Source organism: Aotus nancymaae, unplaced genomic scaffold (assembly GCF_030222135.1).
Source record: "Aotus nancymaae isolate 86718 unplaced genomic scaffold, 86718_ANA_hifiasm-v0.15.2.pri h1tg000033l, whole genome shotgun sequence".
Lineage (NCBI taxonomy): Eukaryota > Metazoa > Chordata > Mammalia > Primates > Aotidae > Aotus > Aotus nancymaae.
Genome location: NW_026988447.1, coordinates 57332940 through 57355646, shown reverse-complemented (window position 1 = coordinate 57355646; position 22707 = coordinate 57332940). Strand labels below are relative to the sequence as shown.

The 22707-nt window shown below is 43.9% G+C and overlaps 1 protein-coding gene across 6 annotated transcripts in view; it reads right to left on the bottom strand.

Annotated features, from left to right (window-relative positions):
- Positions 1–1256: 1256 nt before the first annotated feature.
- Positions 1257–22707, bottom strand: part of LEF1 (lymphoid enhancer binding factor 1) — a 122618-nt gene continuing 101167 nt past the window's right edge. For 3 of the 6 annotated variants that reach the window (XM_012436532.2, XM_012436535.2, XM_012436538.2), the window contains 3 exons: positions 17823–17871; positions 17106–17146; positions 1257–2465 (listed from right to left, as the gene is read on the bottom strand). In XM_012436532.2, coding sequence (XP_012291955.1) covers positions 17112–17146; positions 17823–17871 — 84 coding nt within the window. In that variant the 3' untranslated portion in view covers positions 1257–2465; positions 17106–17111. The remainder of the gene's footprint in view (positions 2466–17105; positions 17147–17822; positions 17872–22707) is intronic. The other 3 variants (XM_012436533.2, XM_012436531.2, XM_012436536.2) reach the window with 1 other exon arrangement.

Sequence of the window (22707 nt, the reverse complement as noted above, 5' to 3'; positions counted from 1 at the left end):
TCCAGAGGATAGTAATGAAAATGATTAAAGGACTGATGATGAAAGGTTCAAGGAATTGGGATTACTTAGCCTGGAGAAGAGAAATTTGAGGGGTGATTTAATGGCAATCTTCAAGTACAGTATGAGGAGGGTTGTTATAAGTATGGTAGCCAGCTGTTCCCCAGCTGCACTGAAGGTTAGAAAGGGGAAATCAAACTCGAATTTCAGCAGAAAGGTTTAAGTTGGACCAGTGATCATGGTTCTCAAAGTAGCTCAAAGGATAGAAAACCATTGTGGAAGACCATGACGTATTCACCTTTAAAATACAGTTTTTCCTAACCAGATACCAACTTATAACATGTACTAGTAAGGTAAAAATTACGAAACACAACTCAAGACTTAGAAAACGTTGACTGGGAAGATGGGTGGGGGTGTTAAGACATTCCTTCACCACTGGGACCCCACGACATGGAAGCCCAGTTTGAACACCTGGGAGACATTCCTTCACCACTGGGACCCCACGACGTGGAAGCCCAGTTTGAACACCTGGGAGACATTCCTTCACCACTGGGACCCCACGACGTGGAAGCCCAGTTTGAACACCTGGGAGTCATTCCTTCACCACTGGGACCCCACGACGTGGAAGCCCAGTTTGAACACCTGGGAGACATTCCTTCACCACTGGGACCCCACGACGTGGAAGCCCAGTTTGAACACCTGGGAGACATTCCTTCACCACTGGGACCCCACGACGTGGAAGCCCAGTTTGAACACCTGGGAGTCATTCCTTCACCACTGGGACCCCACGACGTGGAAGCCCAGTTTGAACACCTGGGAGACATTCCTTCACCACTGGGACCCCACGACGTGGAAGCCCAGTTTGAACACCAATGAGCTATGGAGAGAGGTAGAACCTGCACACTTCCAATGAGCAGCACACCAGATGGTGGGAGCCCACAAGAATCTGCGCTCAGGAAAGGACTCACTTCCAACTGAATCCTGGCAACCCTCTTTTTTCCTTTAACCCTGTTTCATACCTACAACTGGAAAAGGAGGAGGGAGAGGCCCAAACCATACAAGTGCTTTTGAGGACTGCATGTGTAGGAGACAGAGCAGGGTGCCCCTTTATCGCTGCTGCTGGCCTGTCCCTGGAGAAGGCTGCACCAGCAGCACCCCTCTGTCACGGACTGCTCCTCTTTATAAACCAGCTCCGTACTGGCCTGTGGATTTAGTTCATTAACAATTTTAGGTTATCAGGAACTTCACTCTTAATAAAATGACACTTTTTAAGAATGTTTTATTACAAAGCTTCTTTTAAAAAATGCTCAGCACGTTAACTCAAACTGGAATGACAAACGTTAGATGACAGTTTTGGGCAAAGGCTGTGCCTTGCTATTTAAAAAAAAATGGGTACATCGATGCTCATTTTAACAACTGGCATAAAATCCCACTAATTGGCTAATAAAAACAGATACAAATACAGAACATTTAAAGTAATAACAATTCAAGTGCTGGGCTTTTTACAACAAGGGGGTGAGAAGGAAAGAAATGAAAATTCACTGCAAACCAGTCTGCTGAATGCATCTGTTAAGGTTTACTGTTTAAAAAAAGAAAAGAAGAAAACAGAAGAAAAAATAAACGGAAACAGGGCTGCCAATGGCTACCGACAGAGTAGATTTGGCTACTACATTTACTTAGCTCTATCGAACACCTTACCAGAACGGAGAAGCCACTATTTGTTACAGGCAATTCACAGAGAAGCCACTTACTGGACAAGCTATCTCAGAAGAAGGCTTCTTTTTCTTTCATTATTTCAAACTTTTCCAGACCTTTGAATTTTATTTAAAAGCTCATAGCTAGCAAAATATACAAGAAAATTAAAACTAAAAAGTGTAAATTTAAAAAATTCAAGTTTAAAAAAAGCAAACAAAAAAAAAACTGATCCTTTTGCACTGTTAAATAAAAGCTGTAGGAGAAAAGAAGAGAAAGAAAAATGAAGACAGAAACAAAGAGGGAACTCTTCCACGAACTCCTCCACTGGGGTGCTGATGGATGTGCTGGTTGCTGGCTCCAGTTGCGCACGGCAGGCAAATGCAGCCAAGTTACTGTCCTTGCCGAAAGGTTCCCGGTTTGGATGCAAGATGCTCTGGGAAGTGCACACAGAGATGAGGGGAGAAGGGCTGCTCAGCTGCCCCACAGCCTGCTGGCATTCTCATGTGCTTTTACATTTCCTTTTAAAAAATCTTTTTATGCTTTATTTTGGAACTTGGCTCTCGCAGTAGACAAAAGGGGGGTTGGCAGTGATTGTCTTTATGGATCAGCGTCTCTAGCAGTGACCTCAGGGTAAAGTTGGTGTCAGTGTTCCTTAGGGGTCAACTGGGCAGGCCGTGGAGACAGTCTGGGTTTTCAACAAGCTTCCATCTCCAGAAGAGGTCCTGGGGTCGCTGACTTGGCTTTGCACGTTGGGAATGAGCTTCGTTTTCCACCTCAAGAAGGAACAAATGAAATGCTATTAATATGAATTTGCTGTAGGTCTTTAGATTATAACTCCTATTCCATACTGTACATGTCTTATAACCTCTGCATTTAATTAATCCATTTTGTTGATTTGGGGATGGATGGCTAAAACGAATTGCTCTATGCAGCCAAAAATCCTGAGAGTATACTACAGAGTTAATATAGTGACATTTTTACTTTGGTTCCATGTATCTGTATGCACAGAGTTATGATGTGAAATGTAGCTAATACTCTGGGTCATGGTAAAAAGAAAAAAAACACCAGTAGGAAAGAGCCAAACAGAAACAGGGAAGGCGGGCAACAGCCAGATCAGGGAAGGATGTGTCATTCTGCAGCGTCTGGTGCTGTTAGTCCACTGTGGGAAGCCGTCGTATGGTTCTACACAGGACAGACATGTCCGCATTACCCAGCGCACTGCCAACTCCCGTGATGCTATGTGCTCTGTCCACTCATATTCACAGTCCAGGGGATAGAAACCTCTCCCTTTTTGCTTAAGACTTTACAATTTTCAAGATTTTTTTTCCTTCCTAACAGCTAGGATCTCTAACGTTAGCCTCGGAAAGGACACTCGGCGAGTATGTTAAAGTAATGTTGACAGATACGGGTCACGATAATGATTTTCAAAAAAGAACTCCCACATCCCCAAAGCTTTAATAATCTCAGATTTTTTTAAAAAGTGATTAAAAATAAAATGTAACTTGTAATAAGATGAGACAAAGACAAGGAAAGTAAAAGCATGGCAGCGTTCCGCTCCTGCGCTCCAGAGAGCACCTGCTTCCGTGGCTTTGAACTTGGGGAGGCTGCTTTCCTCTGGTGGCAGCGATGCTGGAAGCACCTTCTCAACCTGGGTCCCTCAACAGCCTCAGATGAATCCCAACTCTTTGTGCCTGTAATTGTGCTATCCTTGTTACAAGCAGAAGTTTCCTTTTAGAAACTCATTCTAAATAATAGTGGATTATTGTACACTTCTGTTTGAATGGAAAAAGAAAATAAAAGATAAATAAAAGGAAGCTCTGACATAGTTTAATGATGAATACAAAACTCTGGATGGCAAGTTACGGTCCATGAAGTACTTTCCACAGAAGGATGGTGACCTATGGGATGGGAAGTGCGAGGACACCTGCCCCTCAGGCTGTTGAAAGGAGAGGTTTGGCTCCTATACTTAAGGTCCTTACAAATGCACAGCACAGAGGGAGCCCTGCGAGCAGGTTAGCCAGTATTTGTATTCCAATTACGCCCAATGCTGCCCCTAAAAATGATTGGAACTGCAAAGAAGCTATTTGTGTATCTGGGTAGCTACTGAAAAAGCAAAAACCAACCAACCAACAAAAGCAAAATAGGAGGAAATCAGCCACAGAATGATTTCAATTGAGGTCTTTCAATGACCATTTCAATTCCCATTCTCTTGGGAAAATTAACCATTCATTCCCTGCTTAACAGGAAAACACTACAGCATGTTGATATTTTAACTGAACAGAGGTATGGATCCCTTACGTAGGAGGATCAAAGAGCTGCCTTTCCATAGAGAAAGAAACAGGGCTTTAGCGGAGGCTGGGGTGGGAGAGAGGGCACCCCACAGATTCCTATTTACATTATAATTTTGCATCACAGATTTTCAAAGGCTTGGTCCAGGTTGCTCTTCCTGGGAAGGTTTTCCTCTCAGTCTGACATAAAAACATTAAGTTTCCTGATGAGGCCTGGCCTTGAAGTCCTAGGTAGTGCCTGAGACAAGCATTGGGTCTCAGAGTAAACTGGCCACTGGCAGCCAGGAACGCCTGAGGGGACAACCTGTCCTTCTGTTGGGCCATCCCACCACTGCCTGGTACAGTGAACCCTGAAGTACCCAGGGTTGCACAGACAACCTCCACGGCCCTGTTGTGGCCCCATTCTCAAGCAGGGAACACCTCCCATCAGCACCCTGCACTTCCGGCTCAACCAGAGTCTTCCTGTCCCTTCACTGCCTTGCCTACGGGTGGCTTCTCCTCCTGTCTTCTTGAGCTGAGTACAAGTGGTAAGATAGTGATTAACACAAACATGGGTGCCTAGAGATGGCCATTTACCTAAAGGATAATACGTCACTTGCCTAGAAAGAATCTGTATCTCCTAATAAGGTCATTTCTTTCCATAGTCTCACATTTTCCCACTTGTTATTTCCTTATTCCACGGGGTCACCTTGCACATTCTCCTGGGAAGTTGGCTTCAGAGATCCTCTGTACAGTTGCTTACCAAAAAGCAACTAATCCCTTCCAGGGATGCTTTCCTAATAATATAATTAGTGCTTAAAAAAAAAAAAGAGGCAAAGAAATTCCTTCACTATCAAATGAGGCAGTTTGTCCCTGGTGGCTCTTTTAAAATTCAGGGATGTCAGGGGAGACCAAGTCTTACCTCCAAGTGGGAGAAATGGGGGCCTGGTGTTGCTTTACAGATATAAAACAGGTCCAGTCCAGCTTCTTTTCAAGAAACCACAGGCATGAGGCTCCAGAGGCTGGAGCTTTCCCACATCTAAGGCTTCACTGGGGGGCTGCGGCTGAAGCTGGGCCAGGCCAGGCGAGCCCCAGCACAGCCCAACCCACCAGTGAAGTCTGCGCAATCAAAGCCAGCAATTACTGCTCCCCGGCTGCGGCTGCGGCTGGGCTTCAAAGGGAGTGCAGCAAGGCCCATCCTACATATGTTCAGACTCGGGCTCCCTCCACCAGGAGTCACCACGCATTTATACTGTGGATGCGAAGGCAGCACAAGACCCCACTCCACCCCATATAACCGAACCCCACCCCCCACCCCCGCCGATGCTCTCCTGGACCAAATTCCAATCTTGACAAAATATCCCACCAACCAAATGGAACCAGGAACCCAAATGGGCGGAGTCCCTTACTAAGAGCCCAAGCAATTAAGGTGAATCTAAAGATTTCAAGAGTGGGCCTGTTTCTGGGAGATCAACAGCACTGACCCTGGGCCAGCAGGGCTTTACGGACCCTAACTCAGGAGTAAACAAAGGCAAAGGGGGAAATCCCTTCTCTCTAAGCCCAAACAAATGTAAAATCTAACCAAAAGCAGAGCCTTGGCCAGCTCACGTCCTGGGGGTTCCTCAGCCTTCCCCAGACTGTCCTCTGGCAGGGAGGGCCAAGGAGACAAGCCTATGGGTGAGCTCTGGGGTGGCAGAGTGGAGGGTCGGGAGTAGGCGAGGGCCAGCCTTGTCAGGGTACCACTAGGGCTCAAACTTTCCAGGCCAAGGAAGGGGCAACAAAGCTGGTTTTCGGAAACAAAATTCATCCCTGCCCCATCATGTAATATCACTTCCTTGTTCAGAATTGGTGAGGATACAAAAAAAGTGAGTTGGAATAAGAGATCCTTCCTTCATCCTCCTCTTCCTTGTAAGCCACTTTCAAATGCTACCAACAAGAGGCAGGGGCCTTAAACGACGTGCAGTTTGAAGGGAGAATATGGAGAGATTGGTTTTATGAGAGGGGAACAGATTGACGGATTTTACTTGCAAAAACTGCATTCCAGCAGCACACCACACACCTCATGCCAATTGTCTCCATTTTTACGACTTGGGAAAAACGGATTTTAACTCTTCTGTTACACAATGTCATATGTGTATGAAGGAAGAGAGGTACAGACTTCTAGAGCAGGAATCGAGCATGACAGAGCGTCTAATCCTGTTGTTTTAGCAGAAACTGAGGTATGTGGTCAAAAAATGACTGGCCCAAGGTGACTCCTAGAGAGTCTCAGTGCCAGGCTGTTCCCCAGTCCTCCTGGCACCACAAAAGTGACAATCTCGTTGACTTGAAGGTGGTCTTGTCTGTAAGAAGCTGGTGAGGGGGAAGGAACAAAAACACTGTCCGCTGAGCACTGATTTGTCAGGCACTGGAACATGCACTTTAGAATTTCACATAATCGTCATTACAGTTTGTATCTTCCCACCCACTTACAGATAAGGACACTGAGGCTGTGTGAGGTTCAGTAACTTGCCAAAAGTCACCCAGCTACTGGGCAGCAGAATGAGCTTCTGAACTCTCAACATGTGCTCTCTCCACCATACCTTGGAGCTAAATATCACTGACTGTCTTCTCTCCTTCCTACCTTCCATCATTCTGTCTGTCCCTCCCTAGGCAACTGCCTCTGCATCCTTATGGAGACAGTCTCCACCTGGAACAGTGCAGCCACCCCCAAAATATCACGCTCTGTTTGAAGGACCATAAAGAGAATCAAACAAGTAGGTTAACTTTCAAATTTAAGTCTCTAAGATTGGAAATATAACCTACAAAAGCCAGCTTCAGCTCCTTGACAGTAAACATCACCCAACATTTGAGAAAAAGGAAAAATGAAAATGTGTAGTCAGGAAGGTTAACACTGAGTTTTGTTTCTGCAGCTGAAGGACTCCTTAGTCCCAGCATTCGAGCCTAGTTAGTTATTCCCCTAACCACAAAGCTCTAAGGCAAAAAGATTCCCAGACGCTGGAGGTGGGAGGAAACGGGTCACTGGCCACTCCTGGATTCAGGTTCTACCAAGGCAAGGTTGACCTGCGCGGCTTCCTCCCCTGTGGCTATTCAGAGTGAATTATCAGCTCAACCAGACTTCGGCAATGTCAAGATGACTTTGAGACAGGCCTGGGGCCATTAATGAATTACTCTGGGGGAATTTTTTTGTAGTTACTGGTTTCTTTTCCTGGTCGGCCTAGCCCTCTGTGTCTGTGTCCTTTGTGAGGACATGTGTCCTATTTGTAGGCCGGACGTCCTGGTGCAGGTCATGACCGCTAGATCTTCCTACCACCGGAAACACTGGAAAAATGCTCTTGAGCAAGTTTTGAAGGAGAGAGCCTCAAAAGCCCTTTGTAGTTCTGTCAGCTGAAGTGTTTCCAGAGGACGATAACTAGCTAGAGGTAGCCCGCCCTCATCTACTCACCTCCAGACGCTTCACCCAATCCACATTTCTCTCAACAGACATTCTCTCACACTAAAGATGTGACGTTCACCTTCAACAAATGAGGTGACAGGATCAGGGCATACTTTTGTCTTTTTTTTTTTTTTCTAACCAAGCCCTTTCATGGTTATGCCCGCGTTTGTGTGTGCCCCCGGGCATCTGGTTAAGTGCAGGGACGTGATAACCTGTGTGGGTTAGTGTGGGCTCTGAGGACACCCTGGGCTGGGTTTGGATCCTGGGTCCATTGGTTACCACCTGTAAATCTTAGGCATGCACTTCGAACGTTCCAAACATGTTTCCTCATCTGTAAAGTGAAGATAAGAAGCTGCTCAACCTCATCAGGTGTGCTGCAGGATGCGGGAGACGTGTGTATAGAGCTGGGCGAGTGCCGGGCAGGCGCCCTGAAGCAGCACAGAAGTAACAGCAGAGGATGGAGAACTGGGGCTCAGAGCTGCTGGTCACTCACCCTGCGGACCCAGCAGCGTGACCCTGGACAAGTGATGTTTTCTCATGTTCAGAGAGGACTGAGATCTGTCCCTGCCCCAACCCCACCTCCAACAAGGCTGCTACAGAACGAGAGGAGGCGACACACGCAGAGGCGTCTACTGAAGCCCCCAGGGTGTGACAGGCGGTCCATACAGGTTGGTACCATTTCTGCTGTTCCAATTTCATGCAACACATTTGGGGCAGCAAGCAAGATTCATACTATTACAGAACTTCTGGTAGAAAATGAAGACCGACAGAGTATTCTGCCAAATAATTAAAATATCTCTTATGAAACAGAATGTTTCTAAAAGTGCGATGCTAGCTGAGATAGAGCAATCTCACAGAAGAAAAAACAGCTAGATTCACAAGAACGATATCTAAGCATTTAGAAAAGTTTAGGCTAGATGTAAACTTTAAGCCAAAAAGTGAACAGCAGTGTTCAACTGAAATGCTTTTAATTTTTCTCTCATTCTGTCAAAAAGAATAAAGTTACTTTGCTAAAGGTCACAGACAGATATGAGCAGCAGGATTCCCCACTCATCTGGCTCTCAGTGACACAGCAGCTTCATTTATGAAGAACACTGCCCAGGAAAAACATGGTCAAATGACCTCAAGGTATTGTAATAATGTCATGAGATTTATGCACAAAAACAGCACATCTTAGCCTTTCTTAAAGAGCACCACCCTCTATACCCCAACTCAGACCCCATTTACTTTTAATTTATATATGATTCAATTAAGCTTCGTTTTTCTGGTTCCTAAATCCATACAGATCAGAAGAAACATATTTCTGTGGGCAGAGGGTTTAGTCCCAAACAGCAAAGGAAGCCACAAAGGAATTATTAAAAAGCAGTTTCTTAAAAATCCACATTATTTGGGGTCATTTAGAATAGTATTATATAAACCACTATATACTCCTTGTAGCATATGTGATATGCGCTGTGAAATAATGGCATGAGGTATTCGTATTCAAATCAATTTCAATGTACTTTTCTGAAGAAGACAGAGTTGTATCCAAAAGTGTTTTTAAAAATTACATGTTTTGACACTTCAAGATGTAAACCATATAGGTTCTCTGAAAAACTCCATTATCCACAAGGGCTCATTTCCACACAGTTCCTCATAACTCAGTAAGAAAAAAGTTCCATTAAAATCTGTTCAAGGCCAGCCATGGTGGCTCATGCCTGTAATCCCAGCACTTTGGGTGGCCGAGACGGGTGGATCATGAGGTCAGGAGATCGAGACCATCCTGGCTAATGCAGTGAAACCCTGTCTCTACTATAAATACAAAAAATTAGCTGAGCATGGTGGCATGTACCTGTAGTCCCAGCTACTTGGGAAGCTGAGGCAGGAGAATCGACTGAACCCGGGAGGCAGAGGTTGCAGTGAGCTGAGATTGTGCCACTGCACTCCAGCCTGGGTGACAGAGCAAGACACTGTCTCAAAAAAAAAAAAAAATTCTGTTTAAAACAATTCTTTTGTATTCTATAAACTATTCTAGTGCATTGATGTGAATTCCATTTTATCAGTTTTCATGAACAATACTAAACACGAAGTATCTCAAGAGGGTTTTATTGAACCTCATACTGTCTCTTCCTCTGCTGTCATTTTCTTAATGGCATCTAATTGACCGTGCTACCTGAAGTCTATTTCTCTATTTCTGCTTCCCAAGGCAACTTAAACACAATTCTAGCTCTTCTGATCATTAAGGAGAGAAGAGAGAATTGATGGAAGGGATACTGCCCATTCTTAAAAGCTTTCACTATACATATGAACCTAACCCAATTTCTTCATTAACGCACAGCTGCCTAGATAAAACCACCCCAACCAACAGCCTACTAGTGAGCTACAGTGCACATCTGTCAGGCTGCTGCCCATCTCTCCTCTCCATTGTCGCAACTCCAACGCTGTTAGAGCAGTGATCTCCTGATGGCCATTTTGTGCAATGTGACCTTCTCTGGCCACAGCTCATTATGGATTGGCACAGAAGTTTGACCCAAGCTGAGCTAACCAGAGTCCCTTCTACAGAATTTGAAAGAATCATTGTCTCTTTGGGAGATGATATTATAACAACACATAGCTTGAGTGCTCTGAACATATGGCTCCAAGAACTGAGTGAGTCAATCTGCGAAGAGAAGGAAGTGATTTTCAGGGAGGGGCAGATGGGAAAGGCAGGAGCAGTGTCTGGACAGCTTTCCAATTCCTGCCCTTCTTTTTGGCCCAACTGCACTACTGTCCTTGGTTTCCACAAGATGCTCTAATATCCTTAAAATAAATTTCCCCTTTCTCCTTAGGTGAGCATAGTTTGTTTCTGGCACTTGCAATCAAAAGGCTCATCATGAATGCATCCTGGAGCAATGGCCAGGATGTGAAAACCCGCAGTCCACGCATCATTCACTCTAACCACACTGTCATTATGCCGCCACTACTATTTAAGACAATGAGACCAAGCCTGAGCTTACCTGTAGTCAAGTGCCACCACCTCGTGGATCCTGTATACATTTCCTACTAGTCTGTGACAGGTATCACAGGGATTTGTGAACACAAGCATAAAAGGAAGAAGGAAGACGTGGGAAGGCCGTCACCTCAGACTGGACCATTCCCAGGAAAGATGCATGCGGAAGCCTCTCCGGGCCACCACGACCTCCACCTCCTAGGCAGCGATCTGGCAATCCATACGAGATAAACAGCACACCAGCAGTCGCTTCCACAGGACCTCGCCACTGTGGTAAAGTGGTGGCACAATGTCCCCCCAAATGGGGCTAGGCCACTATTCAAAAAACCACTGCAGGCCAAGTGTGGGACAGGGCTGAGCAGGGTGCAGACGTTTTCCCAGGAGATGCTGACCTGTGCCCTAGGGGAGCTGTGCAGCCACGTGTTGCCTGGGCTGCCGTGAGACGCTTGGTTCTCCCCAGTTTGACAACCCCCTTCCTCTCCCTAGAGGTAGGCTTCCTCCCCAAGAGTTCTGAACCCCCAGGGCTCTTCTGCTTGTTTGGTAACAATTCTAGCTGGTGTGCTTTCTATGGAGGTTACAAAAGATAAAGAAAGAATGGAAAACAGGATGCATTTTTTCACTTTCTAGTTGCTGAAGCCTTACTTTTTAGTTTGAGACGTGGACAAGATTTAAGAGTTCTTCAGGTGCCTCCAACTTCCTTTTAATTTTTAAGAACCTGGCTTTGTTTTCTAACTAAACATACCAACCTAGAAGCTTACCGATACTTCATGTTGGTGACTACATTGTGGGACAGAATTTGGAACAAAGATTAGGCAACAGTGTCAAACTTACCAGACTAAGTTTCAAAAATCATAGGAAATAAATATTTTTCTCAATGAGACCACTGAAAATATTAACACTCCCTGGCTGCTCTAAGAGGACAGGGCTAAATGTTGGACACCAGGCACAGCTCCTGGCAGACCCTCAGGGTTGCAGTCCTCTCACGGGTCCAGATGCTGCTTCTGTTCCCACTCGGCAACTTGTCAGCTCTGGAGGACAGCTTCACAGGACCCAGGAGACCCAAGTTCTCAAATCTTAACCACCTCATCAGGCTGTCAAACATCACCATCACACAAAAAGCCAGAAACAATCTTTTTAAAAATGTAAATCCAAGCACTGAACATTAACCACTATATTGAGCTTAGCAGCTCTCCTGCTCACCTCCTGGCCCTAGGGGAAAAAAGGCTGAAGTTTTTATTTAGCAAAATGTGTTTAACCAGAGGATTTTTTTAAATCTTTTTTTCTTTTTTTTTTTTTTGAGACAGTCTCACACTGTCGCCTGGGCTGGAGTGCAGTGGCACAATCTTGGCTCACTGCAACCTCCACCTCCCGGGTTCAAGTGATTCTCCCGCCTCAGCCTCCCGAGCAGCTGGGATTACAAGTGTCTGCTACCAAGCTTGGCTCATTTTTTGTATTTTTAGTAGAGACAGGTTTCACTATGTTGGCCAGGCTGGTCTCAAACTCCTGACCTCATGATTCGTCCGTCTCGGCCTCCCAAAGTGCTAGGATTACATGCGTGAGCCACTGCATCAGGCCTTTTTAAAAAATCTTTTAAAAGTAGCCTGTTCCTACTTTTAAACTAACTCTTTTATGTCATATAGCTAAAGGAAATACATTGAAATATCTAAAAATAGCTTTTCAACCTATATAATTTACAGATGGTAAGCTTTTTGTATTTGTCTTGATAAAGTAAATATTAATAAACCAATTTTGAAAATTATTTTTTAATTAATAAACTCAGAGTCATAATTTTCTCCAGCATTTCAAAAATTCTAATTCTTTACTTCTTTAATCTCATATAAATCTTAAGTCAGGAAGAAAGCAAAGTTCAGTATTTGATACTAATCTCTAACTTCTGACAAATTTTTAAGGTGGTATTCCAAATCAAACATATACTCAAACACCGGAAACTCACATCAGCTGTACCACTGTGCTATCAAACCCCCAAATTCCACCACCAACCTGACAGCTCGTGTGCCATCTACTACAGGAAGCCTTCCTTGATTTCACTCCGATTTACATATTTCTTATTCTCTTTATTATTATGTAAGGCACAGCATGCCACTTCTTCATAGCATAAAACATACTATTTTATAACTACCCATTTATATGTCTGTATCCTCTTAAACTTGAAGCTCCTCCAGGAAGGGACAGGGTCTCACTTGCAAGCACCCCCACCGCCTAACAGGATTTATAGCAGTTCTCACTAAATGTCTATGTGGTGAGTAAACAAGTGATTAGTGTTCGTGGCACCGGCCTTCCAGCTGGACCCAGGACAGCGTGTGCAGTCTCATCACCTGAGGCCCCGGGCTCCCAGCATTCCCACAAATGACAAGTTAGTCCAAAAAGCCAAAAGGATTAATTTGGTCTGTCCAAAAGATCCTGCAGCTTGGGGACCACCATCTCCAACCTGGAGGAATGACTGTTAGGGATCTCATTTCCAATTATCCTAAAAGTTTCTCCGCAGGGTTGAGACCACGTTAATGGTAATTTATTTGTTTTAATCTGACTTCACCAGAGTGAAAATTTTTATAATGCTCAAAAGTAGAAACACACAGGGAGACAGGAACACAACCAGGAAAACAGCACTGCTCAGGAGCCAACCTCTACGCTGGGCTGAATGTGGCCACTGCGCTGGCACTGCCCATCAAAAAACGGAAAGCATTCGATGAAACCCATGGTATCTTTTAAGAAGTGAAAACACTTCCTCTCACCTCTGCCTCCCCAAGAGCTGAGATTACTGGCATGAGCCACTGCATCTGGCCTAGCTTTACCTTCACTCGGCAACTTCCCTTCAGAATTGAAAACCAGCTGTCTGAGGTCCCACATCATAGTCTTTGACTGACTTGTTTGTTTGTTTTTGAGACAGAGTCCCATTCTGTTGTTCAGGCTGTAGCGCGCTGGTGCGATCTTGGCTTACTGCAGCCTTGACAACCCAGGCTCAACAGATCCAACCACCTCAGCCCTCCCCAGTAGCTAGAACTATATGCACACGCCACTACACCTGGCTAATTTCTGTAGAGAAGAGATCTTGCCATGTTGCTCAGGCTGGTCTCAAATTCCTGGGCTCAAGCAATTCACTTACCTCAGCCTCCCAAGGTACTGGGATTACAGGCATGAGCCACCATGCCAACCCTGTAGGATTGGTTCTAATCAAGTATTTTATCTGTCTCTGGCTTATTTCAAAGGTGAGGTGGGCACTAGTATGACTGTAGTATGGCAAGCAAGGAACCATATTATTACATCAGTAGAAAACCAAACCTTGTAACTAGAGGCAATCCATCTAATATCCCAGGATGTGAGGCAGCCATCCCGGGGAGGAAGGAGGGGAACAGGGGATGATCTGTACAGGAACTGAGGAACAACCTCGTCATGTATACGCCATTTCCAAGGTCATGCAGAGGATTTATAGTAATACAGAGCCACTCAGATATAGAATGATGACTACAAATTAGAAAATAAAAAAGAGATCTGAGTCCCTCTAATAACACTGGGAGGCAGTGCAGACCACACAAAAGCAAAGCAGACCAGAAAGCTGGACTTGAGGGAGAGCCTGACAAGGATCTCAGAGGCCGCTGGGCACAGTCCTCCGCTTACACCAATAAACCAGAGGCTTTAGGTGACCTGTCCCAGGCTACGCAATTTACACCAGCGCTAACCTGAGAGACTGAGTGGCCTCATTCCCGGGCTCTGCTCTTTCCAGAACATGACGCTGTGTTCCCTTTGTCTTTCATTTCTTTGCCAGGGCTCTGTTCCAGAACAGAAGACCCCTCCATTTTTCTGTGGTAATGGTAGTTATTTCTGACTGCCACCTCTTCAGAGCTGCCTTTCCTGACAACCCAACCTAAAAGCAGACCCCCAAGTTACCCCCTAATTTATTTTTATTATATTATTTATATTTTCCTGTTTGTTTTTTCAATCAACTACCCTCACAGCACTATAACAAACACTGTGACAACAGGGACCTTCTTTGCTCCATCCAACACTCTATTTCCAGGTCATGCAAGTCTCCACAGGGCCTATCTTACGTGCTCAATAAACGCTGAATCATGACCAAACAAGTCAGCTACAACACAAAGAGAAGAGTTTCCGAATTCCTACAAAGGAAGGGGTAGGGTACAACGGGAATATTATCGTGTCTAATTTATGGAAAGCTTTATGAAGGTGGATCTGAGCTCCTCTCTACTCTACAATTCTTAGCCAGCAGCTGCCAGTTCTGGTCTCCAAACTCGGATGGTGTGCAGGGCAGTGACTTCAAAGGCTGCATGACTGATCCGGGAATGAGAGGGAGGGCAACACCAGAGACTCTGATTTCAGGAAGCTCAACCAACTGGAGCCTCAGCAGCGGCGGGATGGCCTGAGAATGTTTTTTGAGGGGCAGGGCAGAGAGAAAGTGTTATTTCTGTTTTTCTTGTGCAGGACAGAGGTAACATCTTAACCTTAAAAAAATACAAATAAGTGACAAGAAAGCACAATGACAACTGTGACTTTCTAGAGAAAGATGCTTGGGATACACTTTATGACAAAAATAGCTACCTTTTACATCTAAAATACCATAGGATGCTAATCATGAAGAACGCCAAATCGAGTACCAAGCTCTGAAATACAAAAGTACATTTTTGCATGATTTTTAATAAAAATAATTAGCTTCACAGATTTTTGGTGCAAACAGAAGTGAAGTAAATTGGGTACCAGCCCTTAGCACACTGCCCTTCTGGGGGCTTTCCGTTTAGAGGCAGAACATGAAAAACCTTCTGGCTATTCCTAAGTGTTCAGTAATTAAAACAATTTTTTTTCAAAAAAAAAAAAAATCTTGTGATTATTACTAGATTTACTTCTATTATGAAGCCATGAACTTCTGGGGTGGGGGTCATCGGCCATGCTTACATCCTATCTGTGCTTCTAATAACCAAGCCAGGTGGCTGGCTCAGAAGAGGTTCTCGACTAATAGCCACTAAGTTAAAATGATTATATTAGTTTTTGATCTTATATGAAGGGATGATCTTCCGTTCACTTGGAGGAAAGCTTGCCACTCAGAATTAGTTTAGAAGAAAACTTCACCGAGGAGAGGGTAATTGACGTAGTTCTCAGTAGGAAGGAGGGATGTGTCCGAGCTCCAACTGTGTGGCGGCCGCGGGCAGATCCTGCACATCAACCACCACAGGGGGTTGGTATCAATATTCCCTTTTTCCAGGTAAGAAAAATGAAGATTAAAAAGCTGAAGTAGATTGCTCAGGCAATCAACTGATTTAAAATTCAGATCTATTTGGTACCAAAATCTCTGCTGGCACCTTTGGGCAAGTTGTTTGAAAACTCAGCACCAAAATCAAGTTCTAAAAGTTTAGGTGAAGGCCACCTGGTTTAGTCAAGGACCAAATGAACTGCAAGAGAACACTCTTCTCCTAAGAAACACTGCACAGGTCTACCCATTCCTCTGTAGAGGAACTGGGTTTTGAAGCTCAGGGACAGCATGTGCGGTGCCCTCCAGCCACGTGGGGAACTGCTAATAATTTTGTTTGGACTGAGCACAGGACTCAGAAGGGCTAGGCTGAAAGTGAGGAGAGGCAGAGAGCAAGAGTGACTGGGGGCAAAACCACAAGGGCAGGGCGGGGCAGACCCACACACTAAGTGCTGGGTGCTTTATCTTTCAGCCAATGGGAAGTGCCGACTGTTTCCGTGTCGGGAAGTGACACACAATCTGAGTTGCAGGAAATCCTTCTGGGAGCAAGGTGAAGGATGAGATGGGAGACAGAAAAGTCTGGAGGCAGAGAAATGATTAACGTGTATTACAGTACTCCAGCTGGAAAGTCCGAGCACCCGAACCAGGGCTGTGGCAGTGCTAAGTGTGAGAGACAAGGCTGGAGACAGGCCCCAAAGGCAGGGATAGGAAGATCTGATGATTGACTGGATGTGGGTTCCTAGAGAGGATAACCAAAGGCAGCTCCTTTGAGAACTGTTACCAGGAGAACATGTACGCAAACTGCTAATTCAAAGCTTAATAAAGACCAAGCCTTAAGTCCCAATTTCAGGTTCCTTGGGCTAGCGGTCATGTGGATATAAATAAAAAAATTACAGTAAAAAGAAATAAATTACTTATACATACTAGAGTGAAATCTAGCAATGGTTACCAATAAAGAGAAATACTTGATAGAAGAAATACGTGTAAATAAGTGCCCATGGCATGTTATTAACAGAAAAAAATATAAAGCATATGTAGCTTTCTGACTAGACACAAATAAATTATTTTTGAGTGACTACGTGTGATTTCAACCGAAAAAAAAAAAAATCTCTACTGAGCAAAAACTTTGAGTCCTGGGCTAAAATGGTGCTCCTCAATCCCACCCTGGATTTGCTGAGTAAGACGGCATTTGGCTTACTGTCTGTTGTCATTTGTTCTTTTTTTAAGCAGGCCAATTTGCCACTTATCAATAAGAAATGGTTTAGAAGAAGGAGTTAGGGGAAAGGAAACGGAGAAAGAATAAATGGGCCAAAAGGGATGGGACAGAAAAGATGAAAGCATAAATATTGCAAATACATAGCCGGTATAAAAACCATCAGATTTTTTAAAGCGCTAATTTGATTTTGCTGAGTTCTCCTCTTTAAGGAGCAATGTTGAATGAACTCAATATGAGCAAGAAGATTCACAAGCAAGTGCCTCTTTTTATAACAACTAACGTCAGCAGTAGGACCAGAGAGTCGTTCTTACCATGTTTCAGATGTAGGCAGCTGTCATTCTTGGACCTGTACCTGCAGAAAATTGTGTCTTTAACAAATTTTTATTGACGAGGTTTTTGTACATTCCAAATACGTAGTAGCTACAATATCATGTGAACTTGTTTGCTTTACTTTTCATGGTTCTTATACCAGCCATTTTTATTTGTGCAGTACAAGTAGTGGCCTCATTTTTAATGAAAGAAAAAAGGGAAATAAATGGGACCTCACTGATGTCTTGAATTAATGTACAAGAAAGACAAACCCTATCATTATGTTTACATTTTTTAAAAACCCAAATCACGAGAGCTTCTCAAGGGAATGCCGGCTAATATATCATAATCATCATTAAATATTGTATCTTTAAGGAGTTATATAAAATAGAATAAAAGCAAGAGTGTTAAAGCAAAGTAAACAAACACAGACAACAGAAGCAAAAATAAAACAAATAAACAAACAAACAAAATCCCACAGCTCGCAACCAAGATTCCAGGTGACAGGGCTTGGGAAACAGTTTTTACATGTACCTTCACACGGTCACATTTAAAGAACGTCTTTTACATTTTTAAAAAGAATTTCAGGAAGAAAAAGCAGAGTTACAGAATCACTAGTTACAGTTACAGAAGAAAGCAGTGTGTAGAGAGATGCAGACTGCTTTAAAAGGTGTTTGTCAGAGGCCTGAGGATGGACTGGGAAGTTTCATGGTGCCTACCTGATGTAGATTCCTGTAGTTTCTCTCTCTTCCTCTTCTTTTTCTTACCCTGGAAGAAGACAGGCACACTGTCAGGCCACAGACCGTACCGTAAACACACGGATGAATGTGATGTGAAAGCACAGGCAGGCGGTCAACAAAGCGGTAAAGATGACTCACTCTCTCCCTCTCACCATCTCTCTCTAGAAACAGAGTCAGAGAGCAAGAGAATGGGAGAAAACAGTGACCTGGTGACCTCTGTCTCTATAGCTTTATATTTAACATCAGTATTGACACCAGGGCACGCGCATGCACACATACACACACACACTCTCAAACGGATAATGATGTCCTAAAGCTGTGGCCATAGGACCCTCTTCAAGGAAAGCCAGCTTAATGAGGCGTTCCTTTTCTTACTAACCACCACACTTAGAACCCACTTCTGGTAGTGCCTAAGATAAATAAACCTTTCTGTGAATTCTGTTGTCTAAGTGAAAGTTCTCCGGTGTTAATCAAGTACCCACAGGCCTTGTGGCACAGGCACAACAAGGAGAAAGGGAGAAGAGAATGAGAGAACCTAGAAAACTGAAGATATTTCAAAGACTTACTTCTGGCAGTTAAGGACCTTGCTTCCTAAGACAGACAAAATAACACGGATGTGCATACCATTTTAAATGTAGTTCCAAGTCATCTCTATGTCAAATTACAAATTTAGATCCCCCTCACAGTGGTCTAATTTTTCCTTTTTCTTCATAACTACTTTGCCCTCAAAAATAATTTTAGGCCTGGTGTGGCAGCTCACACCTGTAATCCCAGCACTTTGAGAGGCAAATCACTTGAGGTCAAGAGTTCAAGGCCAGCCTGGCCAACATGGTGAAACCCTGTCTTTACTAAAAATGCAAAAATTAGTTGGGCGTGGTGGTGTGCGTCTGCAATCCCCCCTACTTGGCAGGCTTAGGCAGGAGCACTGCTTGAACCCGGGAGGCAGAGGTTGCAGTGAGCCACAATCATGCCACTGCAGGCGACAGCGTGAGGCTCTGTCTCAAATAATAATAATGATGATTATTATTATGATGATTTTAGGCCAGGCCAGGCACAGTAGCTCATACTTGTAATCCCAGAACTTTGGAAGGCACAGGCAGGAGGATTGCTTGAGCACAGGAGGTCGAGGCTGTACTAAACTATGATTATGCCACTGTACTCCAGCCTAGATGACAGAGCAAGACCTTGTCTCAAAATTATAATAATTTTCATGGTGTATAGCCATAGTCAACTTATAGTAAATGACCAACCTGCATCAGGTATTTTCAAATAACTAAAACAGAACACATTTCATATCCAATATCTCTATCTTCTGGTCTGTTGTAATAATCAAATCAACAAATAATAAACAAAATAAAGCCATTAAGATTGTACTGTGTATATTTTGTGGCTCTATAAAGTGCCTATTTCTGCACCTCAAGATAGTTCTTCATGTCACGTGGCCATTGAGGCCGTGCAGCCTCAGAAGGGTGACTAAAATCATCCTACCAAACACTGAGGCAAAGAGCAGATATCAGCGACCCTGAGAAACAGCGCATCAAAAACAATGCAGTCTTCTTTCAGGATTATCAAAGGTGCTCTGAAGACAGGGAGTAGAGAGGGGGCACACGCTTCTTCCGGGAATCCACACAGTCCTTTCAATGGAATTACTGCAAGGTTCAGAAGTTGCTACAAGGTGGTTTCGTGTGTCTGGAACCTTATGTCACCCTTTCTTCTTTCCCTGCTCCATTTACCCTTCAACCAGTGTCTCAAGTGACATCTATTCCGTGAACCTTTTCTGCTCCCCAACTTGTTCATCCATCCCTCCGGGAGAGCTGGGGCTCCTCTTCTGAGCTCCCCATGACCCTGAGCTCACTGCTTACGGAATGCCTCACAGGTACTGTAATGGGCTCTGTCCCCAGAGCACCGCCTGGGTCTCTCAGCACCATGCTCCCCAACTCACACATGCCTAGATCATAGCCGGCACACAGTGACCATCTGAGGCCTGCACTGTTACGCCTCTACCACGAAGTCAAATGACCTGTTACCTTCTAGGTATCAACCAATTCTTCAAAAGACACTACATTTATGATATGCAAAAAGAACTAAGTAGTTTGGATGTATTAATGTCAAGTTATACAAAAACCAACATTCATGTATGGTAAGACAAAAAAATATTTTTGTTAAAATTATACAGGCTATATGATATTGGGAGCATTAAAAACTCAACTGAAAAGTTCTAACATTATAAATATTTGGCTAATCTCACCCAAGAAAATTTGTGCACTATTAATTTATAAAAACCTCAGTTATTAGCCAAAGTTATAAAAGCAAATTGAAATTATAAATCTGTCATAGAATAGGGTATTTTAATATTGAATCATTGACATACATATTTCACTAAGGATCAGGATACCATTCTGGCACTAAATGCCTTGATTTTCCCTTCATTCTATCCCTGTACAGTACTGTTATTTTAAGAACAACATCTTTAGGTAAAGTACTATCACTGATCAGCTTCTGTTTGCCTCAGTAATTGACTGACTTATTTTGATTATGATGAAAACCCTATGAATGAAGCTGGATTTTCCCTTCATTCAAAGAATATGCAAAACAATTTCCTTTAAAAGTTGTGCAGAGGAAAATCTTTAAAGATAAATTCACATTCACATTACAGTAGCTTTCTTTAAAACTACTTTCTTCCCACCCATCGACATAGAGAAGAGACAGCAAGACAGAGGGAGAGAGAGAGAATATGTAGGTGTTTCTTTTATGTCTTTTTAAAAGTCAAAACTCATTACTTAAGAATTAGAAAAAAAACTAAAGGCATTCAACAAGCAATGCTAAATAAAATTCACAGCACAATAAAGTTTATAAAGGGCACAAGAGAAGGATTAGCTCTCCCCTTTTAGACAAACTACATCTAAAAGACACCCAGGGCAGGATTAGAAGAAGACACTTTTTTTTCTTTGAGACTGAGTTTTGCTCTTGTCACCCAGACCGAAGTGTAATGGCGTGATGTGGGCTCACTAAAACCTCTACCTCTCAGGTTCAAGCAATTCTCCTGCCTCAGCCTCCCAAGTAGCTGGGATTACAGGTGCACACCACTATGCCCAGCTAATTTCTGTATTTTTAGTAGAGACTTCACCATGTTGGTCAGGCTGGTCTTGAACTTCTGACCTCAAGTGATCCGCCCACCTCCACCTCCGCCTCCCAAAGTGCTAGGATTACAGGCGTGAGCCACTACACTGGCCAGAAGGAGACACTTTTGAAACCCTCTGGGTGAACACTAATCTTCCCACTTACAGGGCATGGCAGGGGTTCTATACAAAGATGGTAATTGCTGCTCAGAAAACAGAAGCCTGGTTCGGGGTGAAAAGTCTTCAACTATAGCAGTCTTAAGAAGGCATTGGGCTAGGTACAGTGGCTCACGCCTGTAATCCCAGCACTTTGGGAGGCTGAGGCGGGTGGATCACCTGAGCTTGGGAGTTCAAGACCAGCCTAATCAACATGAAGAAATCCTGTCTCTACTAAAAATACAGAATTAGCCAGGCGTGGTGGCACATGCCTGTAATCTCAGCTACTTGGGAGGCTGAGGCAGGAGAAATGCTTGAACCTGGGAGGCAGAGGTTGCGGTGAGCCGAGATTGTGCTATTCCACTCCAGCCTAAGCAACAAGAACGAAACTTCATCCCCAAAAAAGAAGAAAAAAGAAAGAAGGCACTGGAAGACTGAGCTAATCTACTCAGGAGGAGGAAAACCACATAGGGTTTTTTGTTTTCTTTGAGACGGAGTCTGGCTCTGTTGCCCAGGCTGGATGGAGTGCAGTGGCACAATCTCAGCTGACTGCAACCTCTGCCTCCTGGGTTCAAGCAATTCTCCTGCCTCAGCCTCCCGAGTAGCTGGGACTATAGGCATGTGCCACTATGCCCAGCTAATTTTTATATTTTAGTAGAGATGGGGTTTCACTATGTTGGTCAGGCTGGTCTCAAACTCCTGACCTCATGATCTGCCCACCTATGCCTCCCAAAGTGCTGACATTTCAGGCATGAACCACTGCGCCCAGACCGAAAACCATGTAGATTTTGAAGTCTGAGTGACCTGAATGAAAACTTCAGCTTAGCTACCTACTACAAGGCCTTGGACAAATTACCTAACCTCTTCAGCCTCTCAATTTCCTCACCTGAAAAGCTGAGTAATAATAATATTCATGTAATAATATTCACTCCACCACTGGGTTGCTGTGAAGAATTTAAGACAGTTCCTAACCATCAGCATATGGTAGTTACTAAAGCAACCAAAACAAGTCAGGAGAGCTGACTAGGCTGTTTCCCACAAGTAACAGACAAAGTCCTACTTCCTGTGTCAAACTTGTATCCAGTGTCTGAGCTCCAAACCTTGAGCAGTAAAGTGACCTTTTCTGTGGAGCACATTATAGGAGGTAAATTGTGTAATCCATTTCCAGAAATAAGTTTCCTCGTGCGTATGACCTCATATACGCATCCTTGTCATCATCTCTGTGAGATCTTAAGCCCCACAGGAGCACCTAAAACAATGGCTGCATATTAAATTGTATATTGATTAATGGTTTCGCTCTTGCCCTTTTAAAAAGCAATCACTCCACTTTTATTAAGATTGGCCTGGCTGGCATTTCTAATGCCCATCTCACATAGAACCTGAGAATTACTACAGACTGAATGTTGTGTTCTCCCAAATGCATATGCTGAAATTCTGACCTCCAATGTGATGGTACAACGAGGCAGAGCCTTTGGGAGGTGATTACGGCCTGAGCAAGGAGCTCTCATGAAGTAGATTAATGTCCTTACAAAAGAGACCCTGAAGCACTCTCTTCCTCCTTTTTCCACCTTGCAAAGATACAGTCAGAA